General features: G+C 49.9%; 2 protein-coding genes and 1 long non-coding RNA gene across 13 annotated transcripts in view; 2 read left to right on the top strand and 1 right to left on the bottom strand.

Annotated features, from left to right (window-relative positions):
• Positions 1–1,081: 1,081 nt before the first annotated feature.
• On the bottom strand, positions 1,082–20,628 carry ARMC6 (armadillo repeat containing 6). Of its 3 annotated transcripts, XM_058727354.1 has the most exons (9): positions 20,494–20,628; positions 15,284–15,417; positions 12,880–13,060; positions 11,718–11,800; positions 6,593–7,166; positions 4,825–4,970; positions 3,371–3,502; positions 2,929–3,066; positions 1,082–1,858 (listed from the first exon to the last, which is right to left on the bottom strand). In XM_058727354.1, the coding sequence occupies exons 3-9, from the start codon at positions 13,022–13,024 to the stop codon at positions 1,646–1,648; spliced, it is 1,431 nt and encodes a 476-aa protein (XP_058583337.1). In that variant the 5' UTR covers positions 13,025–13,060; positions 15,284–15,417; positions 20,494–20,628; the 3' UTR covers positions 1,082–1,645. The 3 variants fall into 3 exon arrangements, with proteins under 3 accessions (XP_058583337.1, XP_058583336.1, XP_058583339.1); XM_058727353.1 differs by lacking the exon at positions 15,284–15,417 and having other exon boundaries at positions 20,494–20,626; XM_058727356.1 differs by lacking the exons at positions 15,284–15,417; positions 20,494–20,628 and having other exon boundaries at positions 11,718–11,853; positions 12,880–12,980.
• LOC131510335 (uncharacterized) lies at positions 1,765–15,751 on the top strand. The gene is made up of 4 exons (XR_009261005.1): positions 1,765–1,877; positions 3,028–3,134; positions 9,933–10,014; positions 15,526–15,751. It is a non-coding gene; the product is annotated as an uncharacterized LOC131510335 (long non-coding RNA).
• The window catches only part of SUGP2 (SURP and G-patch domain containing 2), a 33,232-nt gene continuing 28,088 nt past the window's right edge, over positions 20,581–25,724 (top strand). For 2 of the 9 annotated variants that reach the window (XR_009261004.1, XM_058727344.1), the window contains exon 1: positions 22,302–22,433. Coding sequence is in view for 7 of the 9 variants with exons in the window: in XM_058727344.1 (XP_058583327.1) it covers positions 22,313–22,433 (121 nt within the window). In the remaining 2 variants the exon portion in view is untranslated. The other 7 variants (XM_058727351.1, XM_058727346.1, XM_058727347.1 and 4 more) reach the window with 7 other exon arrangements.

The following is a 25,724-nucleotide window of genomic DNA, read 5'->3' on the forward strand; positions in this document are numbered from 1 at the left end:
GCCCATCCAGAAGTCAAGTCAGGACAGCAGTTCCTGGAGCAGATGCAAGATCCTTGTACGTGTTTGGTGAGTCCCGGTGGGGGAGTCAGAATGAGGCGATTGGGTCTGAGGTTCATGTCAGCCTCCCTGAGCTGGCATGGTCCTCCCAGTCGATGGCTGAGGAGAACTGGCCACATAGGGAGTTAGGACCAGGGTGATGCCACCCCTGCCCCAGCTATTTGCATCAGCCATGGAAACCAGGAGGCTTCGAGGAAAGGGCGTGAGTTAATATCAAGGACCAAATTCAGGCCCTTCTCAAGCTAGGGGAGATGAATGACAAGCGACAGGCTGAGTGTTCCAAGAGAGGCGAGGGGTTCCCAATGTGTGGTCTAGAGAGGTCAGGCACAGCGCCCGGAGCCCACCAGGGGTCTTGAAGCTACCTGACCCTGCCTGGGCTGTACAAGCTGCCAGATGATCACAACATGACCCCCAAGTAGAAAGGCAGAGGAGAGCTGGGGTTTGCTGGGCACAGCTGCCTGGGGACCCCCAGGACACCTGGGGGTTGCAGTGGGCATTTGGGGGCAGCTACAGTGATGTCCACACTACAGATGGGGAAAGTGAGGCTCAAAAAAGGCAGGCAGGCTGCCCAAGCCACCCGAAGAGCAATGACCTCAAGTCCCCAGGCAGGGGAATACAGGTCAGTCCTTCTAGGGTAACTGAGGTAGTGAAGCTAAGACAGTTGGGTACCTCCCATGTGCCTAACTGCTCGAACCCCCGGAGAGGAGCCTTTATTTTCGCCCTCCCCATTTTACAGAGGATCATTCAAGGCTGAGAGAGATTACGTCACTAGCTCAAGGCCACAGAACTGAATGATACAAACTCAGAAATAGTGGCCTTGGGGCCCAGAGACCCTAAGTGTGAACCATGGCCCCAGCAGACTGCCTGTCTGAGAGTGACAGCAGATCGTATATCCCAGGCTGTTCTAAAAACTCCTTTGCTTTCCTTAGTGACCCCACAGCCTCCCCAGATGTCTGCTCCTCTCCCATTCTCTTAGGCAGCTGGCTGCAGCCTCCATACTCCACGGCACTATGGAAGAGATCCCTCCATTGTTCAGCTAACAATCTTTTATTACTGGGCAGTACTGACTGGTCTGGGACCCCTGGAGGCAGAAGAGCTTGGTCCTCGCCCTCTGTCCAGCAGAGCAAGGCACCTGCAACCCATATTACAAGTGAGAGACCAGCAGGGGAGAAAACAGACTTGTAGGAGCTGAAGCAGGGCCCCACCCTGCTGTGAGATTGGCCGGCAGGCTTCTAAATTTCAATCTTTCAATCAGCACATCACCCCTCGGCAATGCTAAGGAGGCCATTCAGGTAGGAAGGGGCATGGGGTGGGGGTGAGAGGGCAGAATGAGTAACACCAATGCTGTTGGCTGGTGAGGGGAACGAGGTGAACAGAGACCAGGTCCCAGGAGCTGCTTTCTGCTGTGTAGATGCTTCACCAATGCTCCCTTCACACCCTAGCCCGGTGCCTGGTACCTGATCCCATCAGAAAACACCTCTTGCTGAGTGGGGGAGGAATCCGGGGAGTAGAGTGGCAGGACACAGACCTCCTCCCTATTCCTGAGTCATATGACTCATCCAGAGCCACGGCCCAGACTGAGCCTGGGTCATGGCGCCAGGTTGCCCTTTTGGCCAGTCCACAGCTCCCGGAGCTCAACGCGGCAGCCAAGGTCCCGCAAGGCAGCTTTGGCCACGTCCTCACAGTCACGGTGGGCAGCACGGGCCTGCAAGATGAGTGCTTCAGCCCCCAGGTCCAGGATGGGCTGTGAAAAGGCCTGGCTTCGAGCCACCAGGTTACGGATCAGCATGCAGGCCTGTTTCTGGGAGGGAGAACTGAAGGTGAGTGGCTGTAAGCTGGTGCATGGGGTCTACTCTGACCTTGGGGCCCTCACCATAACACAACGGCGCAAAGATGACCACAACCAACATACAGCAGGTACCTACGCTGTGGTTCATCAGGCTAGGTTCATGTCTCCACTTCACCCTCTCAGCTGCCCCAGGAGGCAGGGCTGATTTCCCCATCTCCCAAGCGAGGAAACTGAAGCTCGGGGCAGCCAAGTACTTGGCAGGTGGGGCAGATCCCTCAGGTGTAGGACCCTCTGTCTCGCAGCAAGATCCGCTGAGGCTGGCAAGAGCCAGCAGAGAGTCAGTGGGAAGAGGGGGGCTGTGCACCGGGTCCACTTGTCAATTACATCATCACCCATTCAGCCAACATCTGTGCCCTGCTTCTCTGCCATGTGTGAGTGCCACAAAGCACCGTACCATTGGGAAGCTAGATGAGGAAGGGAGGTGTGAGGGGCTGTCTGGCCAGGGTGATCAAGCGTGGGCAAGGTGATGAGCGAGCCAAGGGCACAGTGTCCCAGAGGAGACACTATCGGCAGAAAGGCCCTGAGTGGGACAGAGCCTGGTGTGTCTAAGGACCAACAAGGAGGCCCTTGTGCTGGGAGGGTGCAAGAGGGGGGAGTGGGGGAGGTGGGGACAGTCCTGGCAGATACAGGGAGGTGTGTGGGTCTCCGGCAGGGGCACGCACAGCCTTGTCTACTGCTCGGCTTCCCTGACTTCCCAGTAAGGTATGGACAGTGGTCCTGCATGCAGAACATGAAGGAGTGGCCATGGTCAGCAAGGAGCTTTCCAAAAGTTCCAGCAGATCCCCACCTGCTCTCTTCCCATCTCCCGCTCCTCGAACTATCCCTCTATAGGGACTGTTAGGAAAGGAAAAGATCACTGCAGGAACAGCAAAGGAACAGGAAGATAGCCGTGGGCAGAACTGGGAAACAGATATAGGACTCTGGGGGGCTGAGAAGTGGAGACCTTGAGAGAATTGGGCTTTGACAGGGACAGGGACAGGGAGGGCCTGAGTCCTGCTCCCTCCTCCTATCCCCAGGCTCACCTGCACTCCGGCCTCTTGCGGGTGTGCCTTCATGGCCTGCAATGCAGCCAGGGCCCCGCCACCCTCCATGATGACCCGGCTGTTCTCTGGCTTTCGCAGGGCCAGGACGCACAGGGCTGCACAGCTCTGCTCGCACACCTGTGGGCGTCATGGGAATGGCTGAGACAGTCAGATGCCCTGGCGGGCCCCCATAGTTAATCCCCCAGGTGAGTGCCCTGCAATTTCACCTGGATAGATGGCTGTCAGCCCATGTATATACCAGATCAGTAATAACCAGAGTGATACCAAGGGATAAAAACATCAACCACGCTCTGAAGGTCTCTACCCAGGCCTCTCGTGTGCCCCACTCCAGCCCCAGCCCTGCTTGAGGAAATGGGCAAGAGCACCATGCAGATACAGCCACTGTGCCCCACCTCGTGTGCGTCCCGCCTGCGGTAGGTACCTGGGGGCTGGCCAGGTGCTGGGTCATGGCAGCCACGATGGACTCTGTCCCGCCAGCTCGAACAATGGCATCCTTCACATCATCATTGCCTGCGATGGCCCTCAGGGCACTCAACACTTGCTTCACAAGGTCCTAAAAGGGAGGGCAATGTAGGGGTCACCTCTGGCCAGCTCATCCTCCTGTGCCATGCCAGACGCTGACAGCTTGGTTGCTGGTTGGTGGGCAGGGGGTCTTGAGGGAGGGTCTAGGATTGTTTTGCTATTTGAACAATTGGTGGGGCCAGACTGGGGCACGCAAGCAACGTGTAATGGCAGGGTTATTACTTCCTGCATAAAAAAGGCAGGGAGCAGGGCACCTGGGTGGCTCAGTCAGTTAAGCGTCGACTTCAGGTCATGATCTCATGTTCATGGGTTCAAGCCCCGTGTCCGGCTCTGTGCTGACAGCTCAGAGCCTGGAGTCTGCTTCAGATTCTGTGTCTCCTTTTCTCTCTGCCCTTCCCCTGCTCATGTTCTATCTCTCAAAAGTAAATAAATGTTAAAAAAAAAAAAAAAGTTAAAAAAAAAGGCAGGGGAGGCTTAGCAGGGTAGACCCTGTGAATTACACTTAAGTCCAGGCCAGGCATTTGGACAACTTTGAAACCCCTCACACACAGAGGGGACATATGGCTCAGACCAGGAATTAGAGCACAGGGTCCCCTGGCCACAGCTGAGTCCTCAGGTGAGTGCCAACCAACGTGAGCTGAGGACAGCTGACCAGATGCTGCTGGGACTGCTGACCTCCCCAGTGAGGGGCAGAGCCATGAAAGAGAAAGAGAAAACAGTAGGAGGGAAACCAAGCCTCCACCCACCCTTGGCAGTGCAGAAGTACAAACAAAATCCATCCCCTCATTTGCTTAAGCTGGGTCAAATTCAGCTTTCTGTCACCTGCACAGAAGGAGCCTGGGTGACATCATGAGCGGGGGTTGGGGACAACAGGACTGTTGCTGCCACAGGCCAGGCATGTACACAGAGGGTTGATATGTGACAGCTAAATGAAAGAATAATGAATAGGGGTCCCTGACCCATTTTACAGATGGGGAAACCGAGGCACCAAGGATTTGCCTCACTCAAGCTTCACACACCTAAGCCAGGGTAAGGGCCAGCCCCTGCCAACACCCACTTGCATTCCTCCCCCTGCTGGCAGAAAATACAAAGGTGCTAGAGAACAGTAAGAGAGGGTGGGTGGATTTGTTTTCCCCAAAAACTTTACTTCCTACCCTCGGGTCAATGAGAAGTGAAAACTGCACTTTGCTTCAGGGGTCAGCCATGTTCTGGTTCAAGCTTGTCTGGGTGGCAGGGACCCAGAGGGGCAGAGTTCACTGAGAAGTCTGGAACCCTCCCTTGGCATCAAGAGAAATGACAAATCGAAACCCAAATGAGGGGGCGTCACACCCTAAGACGGCTCTGGAGGCCCACCTGGTGGTCGCTGCAGTTGGCCAGTAGGGCCACCAGGACACCGAGGCCCCCAAGGTCGACGACCTCCTGGCAGAATTCGTTGCGGACAGCCAGGCGGGATAGGGTGCTGCAGAGCTCACTCAGGACACTGGGGTTGTCGGAGAATGCTGTGGAGGGCGAAGAAGAGGAACCACTGGGGGGTGAGCACATGGGAGAGGACCAGTCCCAGCTTGGAGCCAGGAGCCAGCGGTCCTGATACAAATCCTGCTCAACCTGGGAAGCTGGGCCCTTCTGCCAGGCAGGGTGGCCACCAGTAACGGGAGAGCTCCGGTGGACACCAGGGCTGCCCAAACCTGCAGTGCCCCCTGCTGGCCACAGGAGAAGACACGGGCACACGCCCTCCCCCACACCGTGTCCCAGATAAATTCCAGACCAACTGATGATCTCAACTAAAAAAAGAAAACCATAATAGTGCTATAATAAAACATCCAAGGCTATTTTTATGTTCTTGGGGTGGGAATGACCTTTCTAAGTGCAACGGGAAACCCAGAAACTGTAGAGGGACATATGGATAGAGTTGACCCAGGCAAAATTGAACACAGATGCCGAAGACTAAGTTCAGAGGCACGAGGGAGGAGACGCCTGCCTGCACTGAGGCCCACATGGGGGGTGGCGGATAGCCATAATTTATACAGAGCTCTGACAGTCAGTTGGTATGCCCCTCCCCACCCCCCCCCCCCACCCCGGGATAGGGTGCAGCACCCAGCAATGGCATGAACACTAATCTGAGTAGAGGTATCTCTAGATGTGGTGACATCTATGAACGGCCGACTTCAAGATGACCCCTGATGGTCTGGGTGGGCCTTGTCCAGTCAGCCGAAGGCCTCAGAGGGAAACTAAGGTCTTCCTGAAGAGGAAGAAGCTCGTTGGAGGACTGCGGTGTTGGCTCCTCTGAAGCCTGCTCCATGGATTTCAGACTCAGCAGCCCCACAGCCACATGGGCCAATTCCTTGAAATAAATATACATATACATACACAAACAGATCCCACTAGTTCTGCCTCTCTGGTAGAACCCTGACTGGTATGAATTCCTGTTGATAAACAAGAAAGATGTAAACTACCCCTCAGAAAAGCAGCCCGACTTTGCAGATAGTCAGAACCTGTTTTCACCCTCTCCGGAGGTGTGGAGAAGAAACTGAGGCAAGCCTGTCTCTCCAGAAGACAGGGCCAGAGTCAAACACACAAGCCTAGCCATAGAGCCAGAGCCACAGGCAGGCTGGGAAGAATTCATTCTTCTAGCATCTTCTGTGCATCAAACCAGTCAGGCCTTTTCTGGTGGGTACAGTGGACAGAGGCAGGGAATTTAGGGTCTGAACATTAGCACTGTGACCTCCTGTGGCTGGCTCGCCGTGATCACCCCAGTCAAGAACATGTACATGCCTAAGAATTTGTGGCTAAGTATGAACCAAAGTGTAAACCTCTACTGGGGACCATCTTTGGGAAACACCCTTATTTGTCCCCTTGGGAAGCCCTCCCTTCTCCACTCTGTGTGAGTGGACAGAGCCAAACCCCTTCCCCAAATGGCTCCAGAAATGGGCACAAAATTTGGTCCTGGCCAACGAGCACTGGCCTGGAACTCCCCAAGAGCAGCAACCAAGAGTAGGTACACTGTTCCACTAAGGCTGCCGTGTGGGTGAGGGTAAGCCAAAAGAGGTAAGCAGAAGTAATCTTCTGGGGCCAGCCTGAAGTAATCTTAAAACCCAACTCTCTCTTTCACACCTGCTCTTACCTTTGGCGGCCTCAATGAGCACCTTCAAGCCTCCATTCTCCTGCACAATCATCTTGGCATGGTCGTGGGCACGGCCAAAGGGCACACGGATGTCATCATCGAAGGTCATGACTCGGAGGGCCCAGCAGGCCTCCTTGACCACATCGGCGCAGTGACCATGCCGGGTGATGGCACCGGTCAGCAGGGGCAGCACACCGGCCTTCACCAGGCTCTGCCGATTCTGCTCGTGCTTCAGGCAGGCATGGCACACACAGCGGATCCCAGAACAGGTCAGATCGGCTGCATCGGCATTCTGGGCCAGTGTGGTCACCAGTAACTGCAAGCCCTGGGTGTCTAGGAGATCGGGCTGGCCTTCGGTCAGGGCCGACACGGCATTGAGGGCCTGGAGCAGGAGGCCCTGGTCACTCACTACAGCAAGCTTCCAGGCAGCGAGAAGGATGGGGTAGGCCCCTTTCTGGGCTGCCAGGAAGCGGCAAGGTTTGTGCTGCTTGCACTGCTCAAAAAAGCGGGCAAGATGCGCTGACACTTCCTGGGGGCGAGAGTGGGCCACGGACTCCTGCAGGTCATCCAGGGCCTAGAGGACACGGGAGAAGCCTCAGTGTCAGCTCAGCCCGAAGAAGTTCCACGGTGAGTGTCGCACCCCCGCACGCTTCCCTCTTTTGGGATCTAGGGCTGTGGTAGAAATTCAGTCCAGCTGTGGCAGCTTCCATGCTTGTGCTTTTAGGAGCTTTGAGCGTTAGAGGCCACATAGAGAAGGAGAGACCCAGCCATCTCAGCGTCCCTCCAAGGAGCCACACACATGAATGCTGACAAATTAAACATTCTAGCCCCAGCTGCCATTGCAAGACGGTCCAAGAGAGACCGGCAGAAGAACCATCTGGCTGAGCTCAGTCAACCCAGCTGAATCATAAGGAACATAAAACGGCTGCTGTTGGGGGCTGCCTATCATGCAACTGTAACTAACGCACCCTCCAGTGGCCAGCTCTCCAAGGAAGGTGAAAGCTACCTTTGCCAGACCTGCCGATACCAGATGTCTCCTGTTTGTCTCTCCCATTCACTCCAGATATATATCTGCCAAATGAAACCACACCAGACATACTGTTGATTTACCCCAATTCAGCACAAAGCCCTTGGGGGAAAAAGTAGTAACAAGAGAAAACAATTTGAAAAGAGTGTACAGGGGCACCTGGGTGGCTCAGTCAGTTAAGCGTCCGACTTTGGCTCAGGTCATGATCTCATGATTTGTGAGTTCGAGCCCTCTATTGGGCTCTGTGCTGACAGCTCCAAGTCTGGAACCTGCTTCAGATTCTGTGTCTCCCTCTCTCTCTGCCCCTCCCCCACTTGCACTCCGTCTCTCTCTCTCTCTCACATATAAACTAAACAAAAAAGAGCATACAAGTCTAGCCACCATTTAACTCCATCACCTCCACACCTGTCTCAGCAATGAGTCTAAGATGAGCCCAAGCCTCCTGGAGCTCAGGAAATCACTGGCCCCCGGCCCCAGGGAAGGCAGTTCTACAGATAACCATCAACCCAACCCAAAGGGCTTTGATTTAGCCACAACTGCCCTGAAAGGCTAGGATGCCCATTGGACAACCCTCACTGAGCTAGATTTGTAGAGTTACCTGAGCATATGTTTCAATGACATGGAATATTAACGGACTAGAAGCAGAGAATGTGACTTGAATAGACATTTACCAAAGAGGATACACTGGTGGCCAATCGCCATGTGAAAAGATGTTCCGCATAACTAGTCATTAGGGAAATGCAAATCAAAGCCACAATGAGATACCCTCATATCCATTACAAGATGGCTACAATAAACACACACACACACACACACACACACACACACACACACACAGAGCCAGAAAATAACAAGCGCTAGTGAGGATGTGGAGGAATGGAGCCCTTGTGTGTTGCTGGTGGGAATGTGAATTGCTGCACCCATTGTGGAAAATGGCCTAGCAGTTCCTCAAAAAATTAAATAGAGAATTACCATATGATCCAGCAATCCCAGTTCCGAGGACATACTCACAAGGACTGAAAGCAGTCTTGAAGAGATATTTGTATATCCACGTTTACAGCAGCATTACTTACAGTAGACAAAAGGTGGACACAACCCAAATTTCCATCCATGGATGAACGGATAAACAGAAGGTAGTCCAGTCACACAATGGGATATTATTAGCCATAAAAAGGAACAAAATTCTGACCCAGGTGACAACACGGATGAACCCTGAGGACGTTATGCTCAGGGAAATGAGCAGGACCCAAAAGGATAAATACTGTGTGATTCTACTTACAGGAGGTCCCTAGAGGAGTCACAGTCATAGAGACAGAAAGTAGAATGGCCAGGGGCTGAAGGAGAGAGTGGGGAGTTCGTGTTTAGTGGGGACAGTTTCAGTCTGAGAATCCAAGAAAGTCCTGGAAATGGATGGTGGGGATGGCTGCACATCAGTGTGACTATACTTAATGTTGCTGAACCATATGCTTAGAAATGGCTAAGATGGTGAATTTGTGTTACATATATTTTACCATAAACCCAAGACAGGGAATGTAGCATTTTAGCAGGAACCCTGCGAGAAACTTGAAAAGCTGGGCCACAAGTGCCATTGAGGATGCACAGTGCTGGAGTTCTCGTACTCTGGGTTTACTAAGGTAAGACAGAAAAAGAAAATGACCAAAATTGGCATCCTAGTAACCGTTCAATTTATGGGGAATCTCTTCCTGTCCTGGGTCACATCAGGAAGGCGAGTCTCTGAGCTGGCTGGTGGTCTTCACGGCCCCTAGGTGCTGTGACCCTGCTGATGGCTGAGGAAAGGACAGTGGCTAACGTGAAGGTGGCAGAGCCAACTGTGCTCCACCTGTGACAACTCGGCGTTGTGATAGGGGTTTTGTCCTCCACCCTGGGGTCCTTCTCTCTATGACTGATGGCCTTTATTCTGAAACTCCTCACATATAAAACCAGTCCAGGGCGCCTGGGTGGCATTGTTAGTTAAGCATCCGACTTTGGCTCGGGTCATGATCTCACGGTTGGTGAGTTCGAGCTCTGCATCGGGCTCTGTGCTGACAGCTCGGAGCCTGGAGCCTGCTTTGGATTCTGTGTCTCCCTCTCTCTGCCCCTCCCCCCACCTCAAAAATAAATAAACATAAAAAAAATTGTTTTTAATTAAAAAAATAGTAAAATAATAAAATCAAACCGGTCTGGCTCATTTGTACTCAGAGAGTTCCAGGACTTCTTGGTTTTGTTTCTACAAGTCTGTGGGCAACAAGTTTCACGACTCTGGTAGATTCCTTTCAAAAGGCATCACGGAGTTGAGTTTTTCTCCTTCTACAGATAAGCCTTTTTCACACATCGGAGCCACAACAACTGAGGTCAACGGTGCTGTGGCATGAGAAGGGGCTCGTTCAACTTCAAGGTGAGAATAAGGCTGGGAGGATATGAAACCCAATGTGTGTGGTGCCTCCCACATGGAAAGGGAGAGAAGGGGTTGATGGGAGAGATATGACAGGGACTTTCAGATTTTGCTATAAATGCTTGACTACTACTTAAATCTTTTATGCCAGATACATTCACATTCTTCTTCAATAATGAAAAATCAAAATTTTAAAGTCAAATTAAGAGGAGTAAAAGAGCAAAGGTTGTAAATAAACGGAGTTTCCTATACTGCTGGTAAAAACATCAGAGCTGTTCCCAGCTTGACTCTCTTGGAAGAGGGACCTGGGTCTGAGTTCCAGCTCTGTCCCTCACTGGCTGTGACCACAGTTGAGTCAGTTATCTTTGGGAAGCCTCAGATTCCTGATCAGCAAAATGGACTAACAACAGATTGAAATAATATGTTTTAAGACTTTACCACAGGGGCATCTGGGTGACTCAGTTGGTTAAGCGTCCGACTTCGGCTCAGGTCATGATCTCAGGGTTTGTGAGTTCGAGCCTGCGTTGGGCTCTGTGCTAACAGCTCAGGGCCTGGAGCCTGCTTCTGATTCTGTGTCTCCCTCCCCTCAGCTCCTCCCCTGCTCACACTCAGTCTCTCTCTCAAAATAAATAAAGATTTAAAAAAAAAAAAATTAAAAAAAAAGAATTTAGCACAATGCTGAGCACTTAAGAAATACTCAGTGATTACTAAAGACTATTGTGACTGAGATGGTTCATATGTAAAGGGCATCTACAAATCAATAAGAACACGATGAACAGCCCAATAAAAAAATGGCCAAGACAGCAAGCTTATTTTAAAATATATTCATCCTTACTAGCAAATAAGTCAAAACAACAATGAGAATTTTCTCAAAACCTCTGTGAGGCAGGAGATGGTGAGGAAGCTGGGGCAGGGAGAAGTAAATACCTTGCCTCGGGCAGAGTCTTCTAACTTCCTCTTTTATCACTACACTCTCTTGTTGTCAGGTAAATCATTTTTTTCCTCTTTGAAGTACCCATCTGTGGGTATAAATAAGGATAATAATCTCAACCTTGAGTCTTTGGGAGAATAACTTGATATAGCACAAAGAAAGCACCTTGCACAGAACTGATTCCATAGTCAGTTTTCAATAAACACTAGAGCCTTTTGCTGTTTTATCAGTGTTTGATGGATGATCTTAAGGAAAGCATTTAACTTCTGTGAACTTTACCTTCCTTGCTTGGGTGCTAGAGAGTGAGGACAGGCTCTGGGTCTCTGTTTCCCCATCAGTAAGTCAGGGACACCACCTACCTCGCAGGCCAGTTTTAGTGCTAAGAGGGCAGGCTGTAATGTGCTGGTGAACAGTCAGTGCTTAATAGGTGACAGTCTTACTAGGGTCCCATTCTCCTCCGGCAATTCCTGTCTGTCTCTGAGCAAACTCAGTGGTTGGGAGGCTCCTCCCAAGAGACTCCTCCATGGTTCCCTATACCCCAAAGCTCCCAACACCAGGGACTACCATGAACACCGTCCAGCCCCAAAAGGCCCTCAAATATTAACTCAGGGAGCCCTGGCTACAGCTCAGGCTTGCGTGTACATGCTGGGTGCCTGCCCTTCAGAGCCTGCATCTGCCATCTGGTAACCAATGAAAAGGTATCCCTAACAGACCGTTAAAAGGTGGAACCACATGTGTAAGGCCAGCCTTGTCCACACGGGCCACCCCTTCCTACCTGGAGGATGTCATGTGTAGGCTCCTGGGGTCCATCTGCAGAGACTTTGGGTGCCAGCTTTACAATGTTGCTCAGATCCACCCCTGTGGGGGGTGGGGGAATCAGGAAACAAGTGACAGCCATCATCCTGATAGGCCTGCTGGAACATACTTCATGTCCCTTCTTCAGGGACCACCCCACTCTGCAGACCTCTGGGGGTCTACCCAGCTCCCCACCCCAAACCCTCTGCACCAGGACCCAGCAGCCACATCCATACAGGGGTATAACGATGTGGCAAGGGGGTGGTCTTTGCCCTTTGACCCTCTCCAACCAATGGGAGCAGAGCAGTAGTGAGGCTGCAGGCCACACTGCAGTGAGGGGCACATTCTACCTGGTGAATTGAGATGGGAGAAGACCTCACAGACTTATCCCTTGGGGCTCCCATTGCTCCTTACCCTGCATCCTCCCATTGTGTCCTCACCCACCCTGGCACCACCAAGGAAGGCCCCATTGCACAGAACACTTCTGGGTACTCCTCTAGTCGCTGTCCAGTGTCTATACCCCACTCTGTGCCCAGGACACAGAAGTTGGACCCTGGGTTCCCTTGCCCTCTGGTATCTGACTGGGCTTGGCCAACAGAGACCAGGACTGGAGATCAGGAGCGGTACGGTGGGGTACTCATTCCCAGCTCCCTGCCTCTGCCACTATCAGATGACTCTCCATCCCCAGCCATGGACCGCTGTGGGGCAGGGGAGGTCCGTGCTGTGGCCAGGGGACAACAGGTCCCCTGTGTGACAACAGATATGACAATACCCCTTTCTGTCCCCATGAACTCAAGCCAGAATGCAGGTGGGAAGGGAGGCAGGTGGCCCTGTTTCCTGAGAGGTGGTCAGCAGAAGCCTCTTCAAGGAAGTGCCAATTAAAATGAAACCCACTTGGAAGGATTCAGCCCTGTAGATGTCTGGGTGGGGTCAAGGCAAGTAGAGGGAGGGCGAGAGTCAAGTGGGAGAAGACCGCCAGCCTATCCGGGGCAGAGTGCAGAGAAGGGACAGGTCCAGGGCTGCCACACAGGCAAGACAGAGCCACGGTAGGACATCACTCCTGTATGTTAAGAGCTGTGGACTGGAGGTGACTATCGGGCAAAGAGCCAGACTAGCGCTGGGACAGAGCCATGCTGCCCTACCTTGCGATTCAAATTGTTCCACAGCTTCTTTTACCGCCTCCTCTGGTCCCATGTCGAACTCTTCAATGTTTTCACGAACAGCTGCATCGAAGGTCTCCTGGGTGATGCGCTTGGAGGCCATCTTCAGGAGGCCACTCCTGTGCATGGAGTGGCAGGTGCCCGCGTGATAGACACTCCCAAACTGAGAAGTCAAGAGAGGAAGAAAGTTTCATTGAGGGTGAGAGGACAACTGAGAGCCTGGCTATCATTTAGGGAACCAGGGGCCAGAGTCCAGGACCGACCAGGAAAAATTCTTACAACCTGGATCACAGAAAAGGCTGATACCCCACCATGTGCAGGGCTTCTAAAAGTACAGAAGAGGGATGCCTGGGTGGCTCAGTCAGTTAAGCACTGGATTCTTGATTTTGGCTCAGGTCAACATCTCATGGTTCAAGAGATTGAGCCCCACATAGGGCTCTGCACTGACAGTGCAGAGCCTGCTTGGGATTCTCTCTCTTCCTCTCTCTTTCTGCCCCTCCCTTGCTTGTTTGTGTGTGCTTGTGCTCTCTCTCTCTCTCTTGAAAAAAAAAAAGGGTGCAGGGGCACCTGGGTGGCTCAGTCAGTTAAGCGGCCAACTTGGGCTCAGGTCATGATCTCGCAGTTCATGGGTTTGACCCCCATGTCGGGTTCTGTGCTGACAGCTCAGAGCCTGAAGCCTGCTTCGGATTCTGTGTCTCCCTCTCTCTCTGTTCTTCCCCACTTGCACTGTCTCTCTCTCTCAAAAATAAACATTAAAAAAAAGTGCAGAAGAGGGCAGGTGGTTTACATTTTATCTAAGAAAGGGGAGACATTAATATGTGTCCTTACAGTAAACAACAAAGAAAGGATAAAATAATCTTAGCAACATTATGTGTTATTACACCATCATAAAGAAATAATATGAATGGGGCGCCTGGGTGGCGCAGTCGGTTAAGCGTCCGACTTCAGCCAGGTCACAATCTCGCGGTCCGTGAGTTCGAGCCCCGCGTCGGGCTCTGGGCTGATGGCTCGGAGCCTGGAGCCTGTTTCCGATTCTGTGTCTCCCTCTCTCTCTGCCCCTCCCCCGTTCATGCTCTGTCTCTCTCTGTCCCAAAAATAAATAAAAAACGTTGAAAAAAAATTAAAAAAAAAAAAAAGAAAGAATATGATTATAATACTATATTATACGTAACCTGTGTTATTTGTGATGTGCAATATGCGTCGTAATATGTAATGTTATAACTATATGATACTTCATTATATAACTAGGTATTCCATAATGTAACTATATGATAAAACAACTTACTTATAATGGTACGCTATTATACCAATAAAAGCTTCAAAATAAAAATTAATAGTAATAAGTAAAATGGAACACTAAATCAAAAACTAATAGAAATAGTTTCCCAAAAGGGGAGGTAGGGAAGAGGGTGATGTGGGCAAGACTAGAAGCTGGATTATTTTCTCCGAATGTACCTTATTTCATTGGTTTAAATTTAGAACTCATGTAAATGCTTCACATGCTTAGGAAAATAAATAAGTCAATATGAACCAAAATAAAAATGAAAGCAATTCCTAAAAATCAAGAATAAAATGAAAACCGTGAATCTAACAGTTTATCTACATGGAGTTTAAAATGCAGTGATGGGGGCATGTGGGTGCCTCAGTCAGTTAAGTGTCCCACTTTTTTATTTTGGTTCAGAGCATGATCTCACAGTTCGTGAGTTTGAGCCCCACATTGAGCTCTATGCTGACAGTGCAGAGCCTGCTTGGAATTCTCTGTCTCCCTCTCTCTCTGCCCCCCCCCCCTTCCCTCTCTCTCTCAAAAATAAATAAATAAATAAACTTTAAAAATGCAGTGATTGGGGCACCTGGGTAGCTCAGTTAAGTGTCTGACTTTGGCTCAGGTCATGATTTCGTGGTTTCGTGACTTCGAGCCCTGCATCGGCCTCTACGCTCAGAGCCTGGAGCCTGCTTTGGATTCTGTGTCTCCCTCTCTCTCTGCCCCTCCCCACTTGTACTCTGTCTCTCTCTCTCTCTCAAAAATAAATAAACATTAAAAATTTTTAAATATTTTATATATTTTTAATATTTTTATTAATTTTATTATTATTTTAATTTATTATTTTATTTTATTAATATTTTATATAATATTTAAAATTTTTTTACGTATTACGATGCATATTGCACATCTATCACTAATGCAGTGATAGAGCCATATGTTCTTACTGCAATGTACAAGAAGTATAGAAAAGAAAAATTTACAAAAGAAAATCTTCAACAGTTTTCAGAAATCACGTTATCGAAATGATATTAGTAATGTTATTCAGAAGCTAATGTGGATATGGCAAGTAAGTCATAATATTTATGTCATTAGGAACTAGCCTAAAAGAAAAAAGATTCTAACATTAAAAAATCCAAAAAATAGGGGTGCCTGGGTGGCTCAGTCGATTAAGTGTCCAACTCTTGATCTCAGTTCAGGTCTTGATGTCAGGGTTGTGAGTTCAAGTCCCACACTGGGCTACACGCTGGGCATGGAGCCTACTTAAAACAAAACAAAACAGAACAAACAAAAAGGTAAAAGAAGACACTTAGAACTAAATTCGGACTGGAATTATTAATACGAACTCATCATGTATTTTCTCTTAGGCAATAGGAATCAATTTTCTAGTGATATCAACTGAAAATACCTTGAGGAAATAACACCCTGAGGAAGTGAACACTCTGAACACCAACTGTGGTCCCTTAGTCACATTTCCCACCAAAGAAGACAGGGCTCCTGGAGGAATGGCTGATTCTAGGACTGAGAAGAAAACAGGCCAGAGGAGACGAGCCAGGAACATCTTGTCAGACCAGAAAGCAAGGAGGCTTCTAAAAACAGGGTCATGTCGGGGCGCCTGGGTGGCGCAGTCGGTTAAGCGTCCGACTTCAGCCAGGTCACGATCTCGCGGTCCGTAGTTCGAGCCCCGCGTCAGGCTCTGGGCTGATGGCTCAGAGCCTGGAGCCTGTTTCCGATTCTGTGTCTCCCTCTCTCTCTGACCCTCCCCCGTTCATGCTCTGTCTCTCTCTGTCCCAAAAATAAAAATAAAAAAAAAACGTTGAAAAAAAAAAATTAAAAAAAAAAAAAAAAAAAAAAAAAAAAACAGGGTCATGTCAAAGGACTTGGGAGCAAACCCCAAGAGTCGTCAATGGGCCAAAGATGTGACAGGTGAGCAGTAAAAGAAAACAAAATAAAAAACAGTATTTTGATATCAAAATCAAAATCTGTGCGTTCATAATAGTACTAAAACACACCCTGCTCGTTCTGTTGAAAACCGGCAAATAAAGAATCCAACATTTATCCTATGTCCCTCATATAATTACCAGGTTAGAAAGAGAGGATGAGGAAAAGTTCTGCTTTGTAGATGAACTCCAACTAATTATCCACAAGACAGATTTAGACAACCATCCACACAGGCTGCAAAACTGTGAGGAGCGAAACTGATAAGGAACCTGACAATGAGTGGGTAGTACCTGGGTCCACTGTGTGATTTCACATCACCAGAAGAGAAACCCATCACCACTGCCCCTGGACAAGAATGAAAAGCACCTATGAAGGTATCTTGCCAAAAACTCAAACCCAATATGACCATGCATCCAATGGAACTTTCTGTGATGATGGAATATTCTATATCTGTGCCATCCATGTGAGTTCCAACAGCTGAAACGTAGCTAGTGTGACTGAGGCACTGTGTATGTTTTAACTTCAATTGTAATTCATTTTAATGTAAACATCCATCTGTGACTCGTGGCTATCATACTGGACAGGCAAGGATCTAGAGCTAATGAACAGTTTGTAGGAAATCAAGGTCAGAGGGACCACGTCGACATCACCCACAACAGGTGATGTGGCTCTGCAAAAATCACCATTCAGGAGGGGGGTAACTTAACTACAGGACAAACACCTGGTGTTGTCAACAAATAAATCATGACAACCATGAAAAGGACGGGGCGTCCATCAGCAAGTGAATGGACAAACAGAATGTAGTATGTCTGAACAATGGAATATTACTCGGCCATAAAAAGGAAGGAAGCACTGACACACACTACAACGTGGAAGAACCTTGAAAACACCATGCTAAGTGAAAGAGGCCAGACACAGGTCCACACACATAGTGTGTGATTCCATTTATATATAATGTCCAGAACAGGCAAATCCATAGGAACAGAAAACAGACCAGTGGTTGTAGGGGCGGGAGAAAGGGGATGGACAGTGCCTGCTAATGAGTACAGGGTCTCCTTTGGGGGTAATGAAATGTTCCACGATTAGATAGTGGTGATGGTTACACAACTTTATGAATATACTTGAAATCACTAAATCGTACACTTTGTTATTTATTTATTTATTTATTTATTTATTTTTAAAGATTTATTGATTTGAGCAATCTCTACACCCAACGTGGGGCTCAAACTCACAACCCTGAGATCAAGAGTTGCATGTCCTCCAACTGAACCAGCCAGGTGCCCCTAAATTGTATACTTAAAATGGGTAGATATCATGGTATGTAAGTGACGGATCAATTTAAAAAGTACTATTTGGGAGCGCCTGGTTGGCTCAGTTGGTCAAGCATCTGACTCTTGATTTCGGCTCCTTATTTCTGTGAGATCGAGCTCCACCTTGGGCTCTGCGCTGATAGTACAGAGCCCGCTTGGGACTCTCTTCTCTCTCTGCCCTTCCCCCAGCTGGCGCTCTTTCTCTCTCACAAAATAATAAACATTAAAAAAAAAAAAAAAAAGTACTGTTTAAAAACAAAAGCAAATGAAACCCAGCACAGGCAAAGGCTGAAAGCCAGAGGACTGTATCAGCAGCTGGATGACCCAGCAACCCTGGGCAATATCTTTTCCTCTGCGAGACTAGTGGTAAATCACTGAGTCAAGTAAGACAGAACCCTAAGTAAAAACAGATTATGATCTCAACAAGAAGGTCTTTGGGGTACAAGTGGTTTAACACCTAATATTAACCACCCTCTCGTTTTAACAAAGGGGGAAACAGGCCTCAGGCCCAGAGCCTACCTGGGGTTAACAACTCCTTTCATTTTGCTTGTTTTACTCTATCTACCTCGTTTATTGACATACTACTTTCCGTTAAAATACATCATTTAAAAAATTTATAGTAAAGTTGCAAGAATAGTACAAAGAACACCTGTTCCATTCTAACTTTACCAGTTGTTAACATTTGGCCAAGTTAATCTCTTTTGGAGACACTGTATGTTCCTGCATACACACATACCATGCGAGAATATGCTCCAGGCATCAGACTCTTCCCTCCTAAAGACATCAGCATGAATCTCCAAAGAAAAGGATGCTCTTACATGTTCAATGCACAATGAAAATTTAACACAGGAAGTTTAACAGTGATACAACACTATTTGCTAATATACGCTCCATGATCAACTTTCTCAATTGCCCTAATATTGTCTTTCAAAACAATTTTTTTGTTTCTGGTCCCAGGTCTGTTATAGAATTTGAACATCACAGAAAACGTTAGGGGAACAAAGGCACAGGGAGTTCTAGGATAGCAGTAGGGGAATGTGACAAAAATTCGAGTGCAAATTTGGGCCATGTGGGAAACAGGCCATTCAAGCCCATGCTTCTCTTTGTGGAGGTGGCGCAGGATGTGAATATTCCATCTGTGTTTGTGCAGATGTTTTGGGGAGGAGGAGGACGGGCTCTGGGGCCAGCCGGGGTGACTTGAATCCCAGGCCTTCCACTTAACTTCACTGTTGGTCAAGTCAATTCTTTCCTGTGTAATATAGGGATAAACAAAGAGAATCTACTTCATAGGGCTGCAATGCAAACTCAGTCAGTTAATTCCATAAAGTGCTTAAATAGGGTTTGGCACAGAGAAAGAGCTCAGTAAACATTAGCTATTGTTCCTTTCCTTTGTTGCTTAGAGGTAATTAGACCAGTTTACTTAGAGGGGGGCAAGGCATAAGGGCATCAAACACTTCACCTTGCTCCCTTGCAGAGTGAGGTCGCCCCCCCCCCCCCCCCTTTCTGGCCCAGAAGAACAAGGAGCCTGTTTAGGGACTGCTAAGGATTTTCAAGGTCAAAGGTGAAGGAAAAAAGTGAATATTTTCTGTTTCAATAGAGTTTCTCAGTGAGACACCTGGGCCGGTATGTGCGTGAGGAGTGTTCCTGACCAGCTCCAAGGGGCAAGAACTTCCCAGCTGTGGCTGTTGGAGGGACTCTGTTCCTGACTCCACCACCCCAGGCACGCTTCAGACCCGAGTAGGCCAACAGTGAGTGGCCACTCTGTCACAGAGGCACAATCCTAAAGGCAAATGCCATTATGCCTACTTTACAGATGAGGAATCTGAAGCTTAGAGAGGGGAAGAACCTGCCAGAGATCACACAAGTAGTAAAAAGTCTGGCCATCATGCCACCTTGCTTCATGAACACCTTCCTTCCACCTGGGTTCTCTGAGGAGTTTCTGCTAGCTCTTCCAGGCTGCCTCATCCTGGGAGCCTCCCCCCACCACTGAGGACCTATATGTGTTCTCTGACCTTGTCTCCCCTGCCCCATGAACTTCCCCCTGCCCAGTCCTGAGCTCCCTGAGCTGGGGAGATCAATGTCTAGCTCTGGGACCACCTCTAGGGTGAGTCCTGCAGGGGTCCCCCAGGTCAGGCACAGGGCTAGGGGGCAGAATGAAAGCACAGATCTGGAGCTCATGAGAAAGACGGTGCCTAGGAATGGTCATCTGGGAGCCACCTGGGAACAGGTCACACTAGGAAAGGGGGGAAACAGCATTACCAGCTCCCTTCATGGGTCCAGGGTATGAAAAGAAAGGGAGTTAGCAAGGCCCAACTGACACCTAGTTTTCCTTTCTAAGTCAGGGTTCTGCTCAAGAAAACACCGCCCTGACACAGCAGGGACTCTAATGGCTCCTCATCTTCCTCCACCTGGACACACCCACTCTGGTTCAGGCACAGTCCCAGCTTCCTCCCTGCCACACTGCACTTCTATTCTCCACTTAGTGCCAGACAGAAACTTGAAATCACAAAGAGACCTCATTGCTCAAAATCCTGCAGTGGCATCCCAACCTTCTCAGAACAAAATCCAGTCTCCTTACCAGCCCTTTGTCTACGTGGATTTTATAGGTCTCTTACCTACACCTTCCCACCCGCACTTTCCCACCTTTTTCTCATCTTTCCCAGCTACCAAAGGGACCCTCTTCATAACCACTCTGGTTAAAGCAGCCCCCTTTCTCCTACTGCATCATCCTTTTATTTTAATACTATATCTACCTGGAGCTACATGGTTCATTTATTTCATTTGCATTTACTGTCGAGGCATTTCCTCAAATTTAACCTCCAGGAGAACTGGGGTCCAGTCAACTTTGTTCACCACCACGCAGCAGGCACTCAGTACATAGGTTATGAATGAATGAATAAATGAATGAAAAGAAAGCAGAGGCCAGGGAAATGGAGAATTTTGTCTCCCGGCAGCTGTAAGAGTCATTGTAAGGGTCATTCCCCAAAACCAGGTCCGCGAGGGCGGCGCCACAGTCACCAGCCCGACCCGGAGGCGCCCACTCCCCTCCCCGCGCGAGGGGACTCCGCAGCCTCAGCGTCTCACCCGGTCTTCGCAGCCACGTGGGGAAAGGGTGGGGCTCGCGACTGTCACCCGGCAGAGCCACCTCTGGTCCCTTCCGGCCACCGTAGGCGCGCAGGCGCGCTGGCGCCAATTCGCCTCGGCCTTCCTCAGCTCCACGGACCGCTCCCGGAGTGATCAAGGGTGACTTCGAGTACAGGTAAAGCTGAGAGAGCCAACAGGTGTGCAGAGGCGGCGTCTGTGCCGTCTTTTGACGGCCGCTCCCCGTCGCCGCCGCCCCCGACAAATTAATCTTTTGCCTCGGGAGCGTCTGCCTTGCAGAAGCGAGCAGCGCGCCTGCGCAAGAGGACTTGGCGGCGGCCGCTTGCGCCTGCGCACCAGAGCTCGGCGGTAGCTTGCGCGTGCGCGGCGCGGCGCTGCGGGGACCGTTGGCTCATTTGCATGTCCCCGCCTCGCGCGGCGGCGGCGGCAGCGGCGGCGGGTGAGGAGCCTGAGGCGGCGGCGGGGGCGGCTCCGCGCGCGGTGGGTCCGGGGTGAGGCCTGGGCCCGGGCGTCGTCGGTGGGCGGGCCCCGGGGTGGGAGGCTCGGGCTCGGCCCCGGGGGCCGCGGGGCGTGATGCCGCGAGCACGGCCCTCGCGCTGCGCATCGGCGGCGTCCCGGCCGGGTCGGCCTGGGGGGCGGTCTTCGGCCTCCCAGGCCCGACGCCCCCTTTTCTTCGTCTTCGGAGGCTAGGCCGGTAGGAGGCGGGCCACGCCCGAAGGGTTCTTTCGTCCATTCATTCCACCCAGCCCGTGCGGGGATTACAGCGGCCAGCCGCTGTATTGAGCCCTTTACCATTTTTTACCTGGTTCACTCCCCACAGCAGCCCCCACCACGAGCTGCCCATTCCATGGATGGGGAAATGGAGGCGTAAAAAGGTTAGGTCACTCGATTTGATCCGGAGCCCCCTGGCTGGGAGACCCTGCCCTTCGATGGCACCGAACAAGGGGCGCCCCAGGAAAAGGCTTAAGGATGAGCAAAGGGGGTGATGGGTGTAAGAAGGGACTATGAGGTAGGGCAGGTTTGAGTCTTGAGGTTGGATGTTTCAAGATGGAAGGGGTATTTTGGTTAAGGAGGTAGCCGCTGGATTCCTCATTGTTGCTTCTCCCGTCTTTTTCCCGTCGGCGTTCAGGGCTTTGTCCCCACTACCAGTGCCCTGTTTGCCAGGTCTCTGTCTGGGCTGTCTGACCTTGGGTGGGTCACTTAGCCCGAGTCTATCTTTTCTTCTGTATAGTGTCGTTTATAACAGCACCCGCTTTTCACTGGGTTGTTGGAAGAAGTAAACGAGATTGTGAGAGTCCCTTTCCGACCAGAGGACCTGGTACAGAGCAAGCTCTGTGTCACCAGTCAGGGACTCCTCCACTCACTTGTTGGTTGAGAGGCTCCTCTCAGAGGGCAAGTCAGTCCTCAGATCCTCTTTGCGTGTCTGTGAAATAGGAAAATAGAAATGGGAAAGATCGCAGCTCTCCTAAAGATCCCACGTGCGAGGGGGTATGGTCCCGCCGCCTACGCTCTTACGTGCAGTAACCCCAACAGGTAGGGATTCTGAGGAAATGGGCTCAGAGAAGCAAAATAAATTGTCTAAGGTCACAATGCTTGGTTTGCTCCTCAGCCAACACCCCTGTGAACTCTGTGAGGGCAGAAGCCCCCGTAGAATAATCTGGCCTCCCTCTGCAGCACCATGTTGAGTTATCGATTCCTTGTCCTGTTACTTTGAGGGTTAGGTGAAATAGAGCGGGCCATGTGAGCTTTAGTTGTCATTCTTAGTGTCTTTTTTTCCCCTCTCACTACAGGTCAGAGAAACATGGCAGCTAGGCGAATTGCACAGGAGACTTTTGATGCTGTTTTGCAAGAAAAAGCTAACCGATATCACATGGACCCCAGTGGTGAGGCCGTAGGTGAAGCTCTTCAGTTTAAAGCTCAAGGTGAATTAAAGTGCTTGGTTTCTTTGGTGGGAGGGGAGTTACGGGGCATGCTTTTAGGGTCAGGGCAGGAGGATATCGGTACCTTGGGCACACTCTGGAGTTCTTCTGATCCTACCTTCCTTATCTGTCAAGGGGACATAAACTCTTCTCTTGGCCCCCCTGTCAGCTCATCCTGCGGAAGTGGGTATTGTCATTCTCTGAAGCTTCTCCGCCCCAGGCATCCTCCCCCACCTAAAGGAGGGTTCTTGAATCAGCCTCCCGGCTCCATCCCCACCATTGCTGCCCAGATCTGAGCTCTTACTAGTTCTCACCTGGATTATTGCAATAATCTCCTCAACAGTCTCTCGGCTTCTGGCTTCATTCCCCTCAAGTCTGCCCTCCCCGCTGATCTATTAATGCCGGCCTTGCTGGGCCAAGGCCCTACTTGGGCTCTTGGGGCCCCCCATTTTGGGGTCACATCCTCAGACAAGTACGGGAGCAGCCAGTTAACAGTGATGTGTGCGAGACAAGGGCATGGGAGGCTGCCAAGTGTAGGCCCTGCCTGAAAACCTTCCCTTTGCAAAGTTTTGAAGCGTCATGCCAGCAGAATAAAAAATGGTGTGCACGGAGTTTGTAGGATGACAGGGAGGTTCCTCACCGCGGCGGGCGCTCGAGGGTCGCAGCCCTCATCTCCTGCCTTGAGGCTCATGTTTCAGGGACACTGTGCTGCCTGTCCTTGCCTTTGAATCCCTCCCCAGCCCAGCCTGGTTAATTCCCTCAGGCACTAAGACCCAGCTTGCTGGTGCCTCCCCCCTGGAAGCTCCTGCAGGTTTTGAGGTTGGTTTGATTGTTCTTCCAAGTCCTAGGCCAGTGTGCTGAGCCCTTACTTTTCTGAGGTGGGCCAGCCTCCCCCAGGCCTCCTTCAGGTCAGTGCTGCTCACCGCGCCCACCCCTGAGCCAGTCTCCACCGAGAAACTTCCTCAGTGTTGGTTGAGTGAATTAAGTGCTTGGGGTAGGGATAACTTGCGTGCTTTGGATGTGGAGAAGCTGGAGGTTAGAAGCTGTCTTCAGCTTCTGAGTTTTTAAAAATTGCTTGAGTGGTACACAAATACATTCCCGTTACGAAGGATTGGAAGAATTATAAAGTAGTTAGGACTAAAAATGTAGAAGTTCTTAGCTGCTTCCTTAGCCCTCTGAAGTAACCGTATCTGTGTCACCACAGATTTGTGCATCCTTCGGTTCTTCTAGTGATATGTTCGTGTAATCCTGAATACTTACATGTTGACATGTGTACTCACATGTGTATATGTGTATACTTATACATATATGTACACACATACACGTATATGTGGAGATTGTATCTTTACCTAGAGACTCAAACATCAATACGTATCTTAGTTTCGTCAAGAAAAATGGGGGGCGGGATCTGTACTCGGAAACCAATAGGATGCTGGATGGTTCTGGAACCACCACTTTGTCACAGAGCTAGCTGTGTGGTCCATTGGTCAGCCTTTCACTGTATCTGCTCTAGTCTGCATTGGTTTACAAGGCATTGGAAAATCCTGTTGTGCAGACTCCAGCCTCTACTCTTCCTTTAATGCTGTGCCCTATTCATGCCATCAATAGCTGTCAATACCAGGATTATCCCGGTGGATTTTGCTGGAACATCCATATCCACTCTTGTCTTTTGTGGTCAGTTCCCTGAGCAGCAGCCAACGAAGTCATCCCTTTACTCCAAACCCCTTCATGGCTTTCCGTCTTGTTCAGAGTAAACTGTAGAGTCCATCGAGGGCCTAACTTGATCTGGTACTCCTGTTCTGTTCACGTTTTGTGTCATAGTGGTTCTGTAACTTTGCCCTTTGTTGGAATTATCTGGGGACCCTTTAAAAACCTTTCTGCTCAGGCCACACCCTCTCCTAATCAATTAAATCAGGATGCCTGGGGGTCCCTAAGGGCTCCAGTGTACAACAGAATCTAGGAGCTGCCTTCTTACTGCTTTGCCCCTTGTTCCTCTGTTCCATTCTGGCTACACTCGTTCCCTGCTAGTCCTGCTGCAGGGCTTTGTGCTCATGCTCCCTTGGCGTGGAAGGCTTCCTCCATAACCACGCGGTCTGGCCTCTCACACCAGGCCTCTGCTGCTCAGGTACATTGTTAGAGCTACCCACCTTGATCAGCCTGTCTGAAAATGGCTTCCCCTGTTTGTGTTCCTTCCTGCTGGATATTTCCTATTGGAACTTTCTTACATGTGATGGATTTTTGTTTATTGTTTGGCTCCCTCAACTGACAAATCCAAGAGGGTAGAGACTTTACTGTCTCCTTTCCTTGCTATAATTACGTTGCCTGGAGCAGTGCCCATACATATTAGTTGCTTAGTAAGTACTTGTTGAATGCATAAACTTGGGTTTATATAAAGCTTTAGCTTCCTGTGGCCTCTTGGCCCGTTAGTACTTCCTGGTATCTTTCTCTCTCTTTTGACTTCTTGACTAGGTAATAGGTTCTGATTCACAAGCTAGAACGTTAGGAAGCTACTCTGCAAAGTCTCCCTGAGGTCTGCTGTTCCCATATGCCCATAGTTCACTTCTTTTAATTATTTAAATTTTTTACATTTTATTTTAGAGAGAAAATGAGCGGGGGAGAGAGAGAGGAGAGATTTCAGCAGCCTCCACACTCAGTGTGGAGCCCATCCTAGGATCATGACCTGAGCCAAAATCAAGAGTTAGTTACTTGAATAAGCAAATGCAAATCTAGATTCCTATTTTTCTCATTTCTACACACGCTGTTCAGTTTTCATTATGGCCTCTCTTGCTGTGGCTCGTTTAGCTTCTGTGTCCCCTCTTAGTTCCTTTGTTATTTCAGAAGATTGGTTGGCCCAGTGGACCTTTCCACGAGGAGCCTATCTGCCACCTTTGGGTCAAGTGCTCCGCTGTGGTCGGCTGTGGGGTGTGAAGTGTCAGCCGTGGCTTCTGCCTCAGTGGCACTGTGGTCCAACACTCCTTAGACACAGGGAGGGCAAATAGCCTCCTGCAAACCTGTCTTCTGTGTGGTAGAAGTAGAAACATCCAAGCGCTCCAGTTTTAGTAAAGAAGCCCAGGTTATTTGGGGACCAGACACCCTTCCGTTAGTTTAAAAGAAGATCCCTACAGAGCCCGGACAGGAAGGCCAAATAAGTGAGGGGCACTTTGCCCAGCCTCTGTGGACTGTCATCAGGGCATGTGTGTGCCCAGTGGTTGTAGGTCTTCTTCTGTTTTTATAAGTAGTAAACCCAGATTTCTAAATAAAGAAACATTCTAAAAAAAAATGTTTAGAAACATT

This window comes from Neofelis nebulosa, chromosome 4 (assembly GCF_028018385.1).
Source record: "Neofelis nebulosa isolate mNeoNeb1 chromosome 4, mNeoNeb1.pri, whole genome shotgun sequence".
In the NCBI taxonomy this organism is placed as follows: domain Eukaryota; kingdom Metazoa; phylum Chordata; class Mammalia; order Carnivora; family Felidae; genus Neofelis; species Neofelis nebulosa.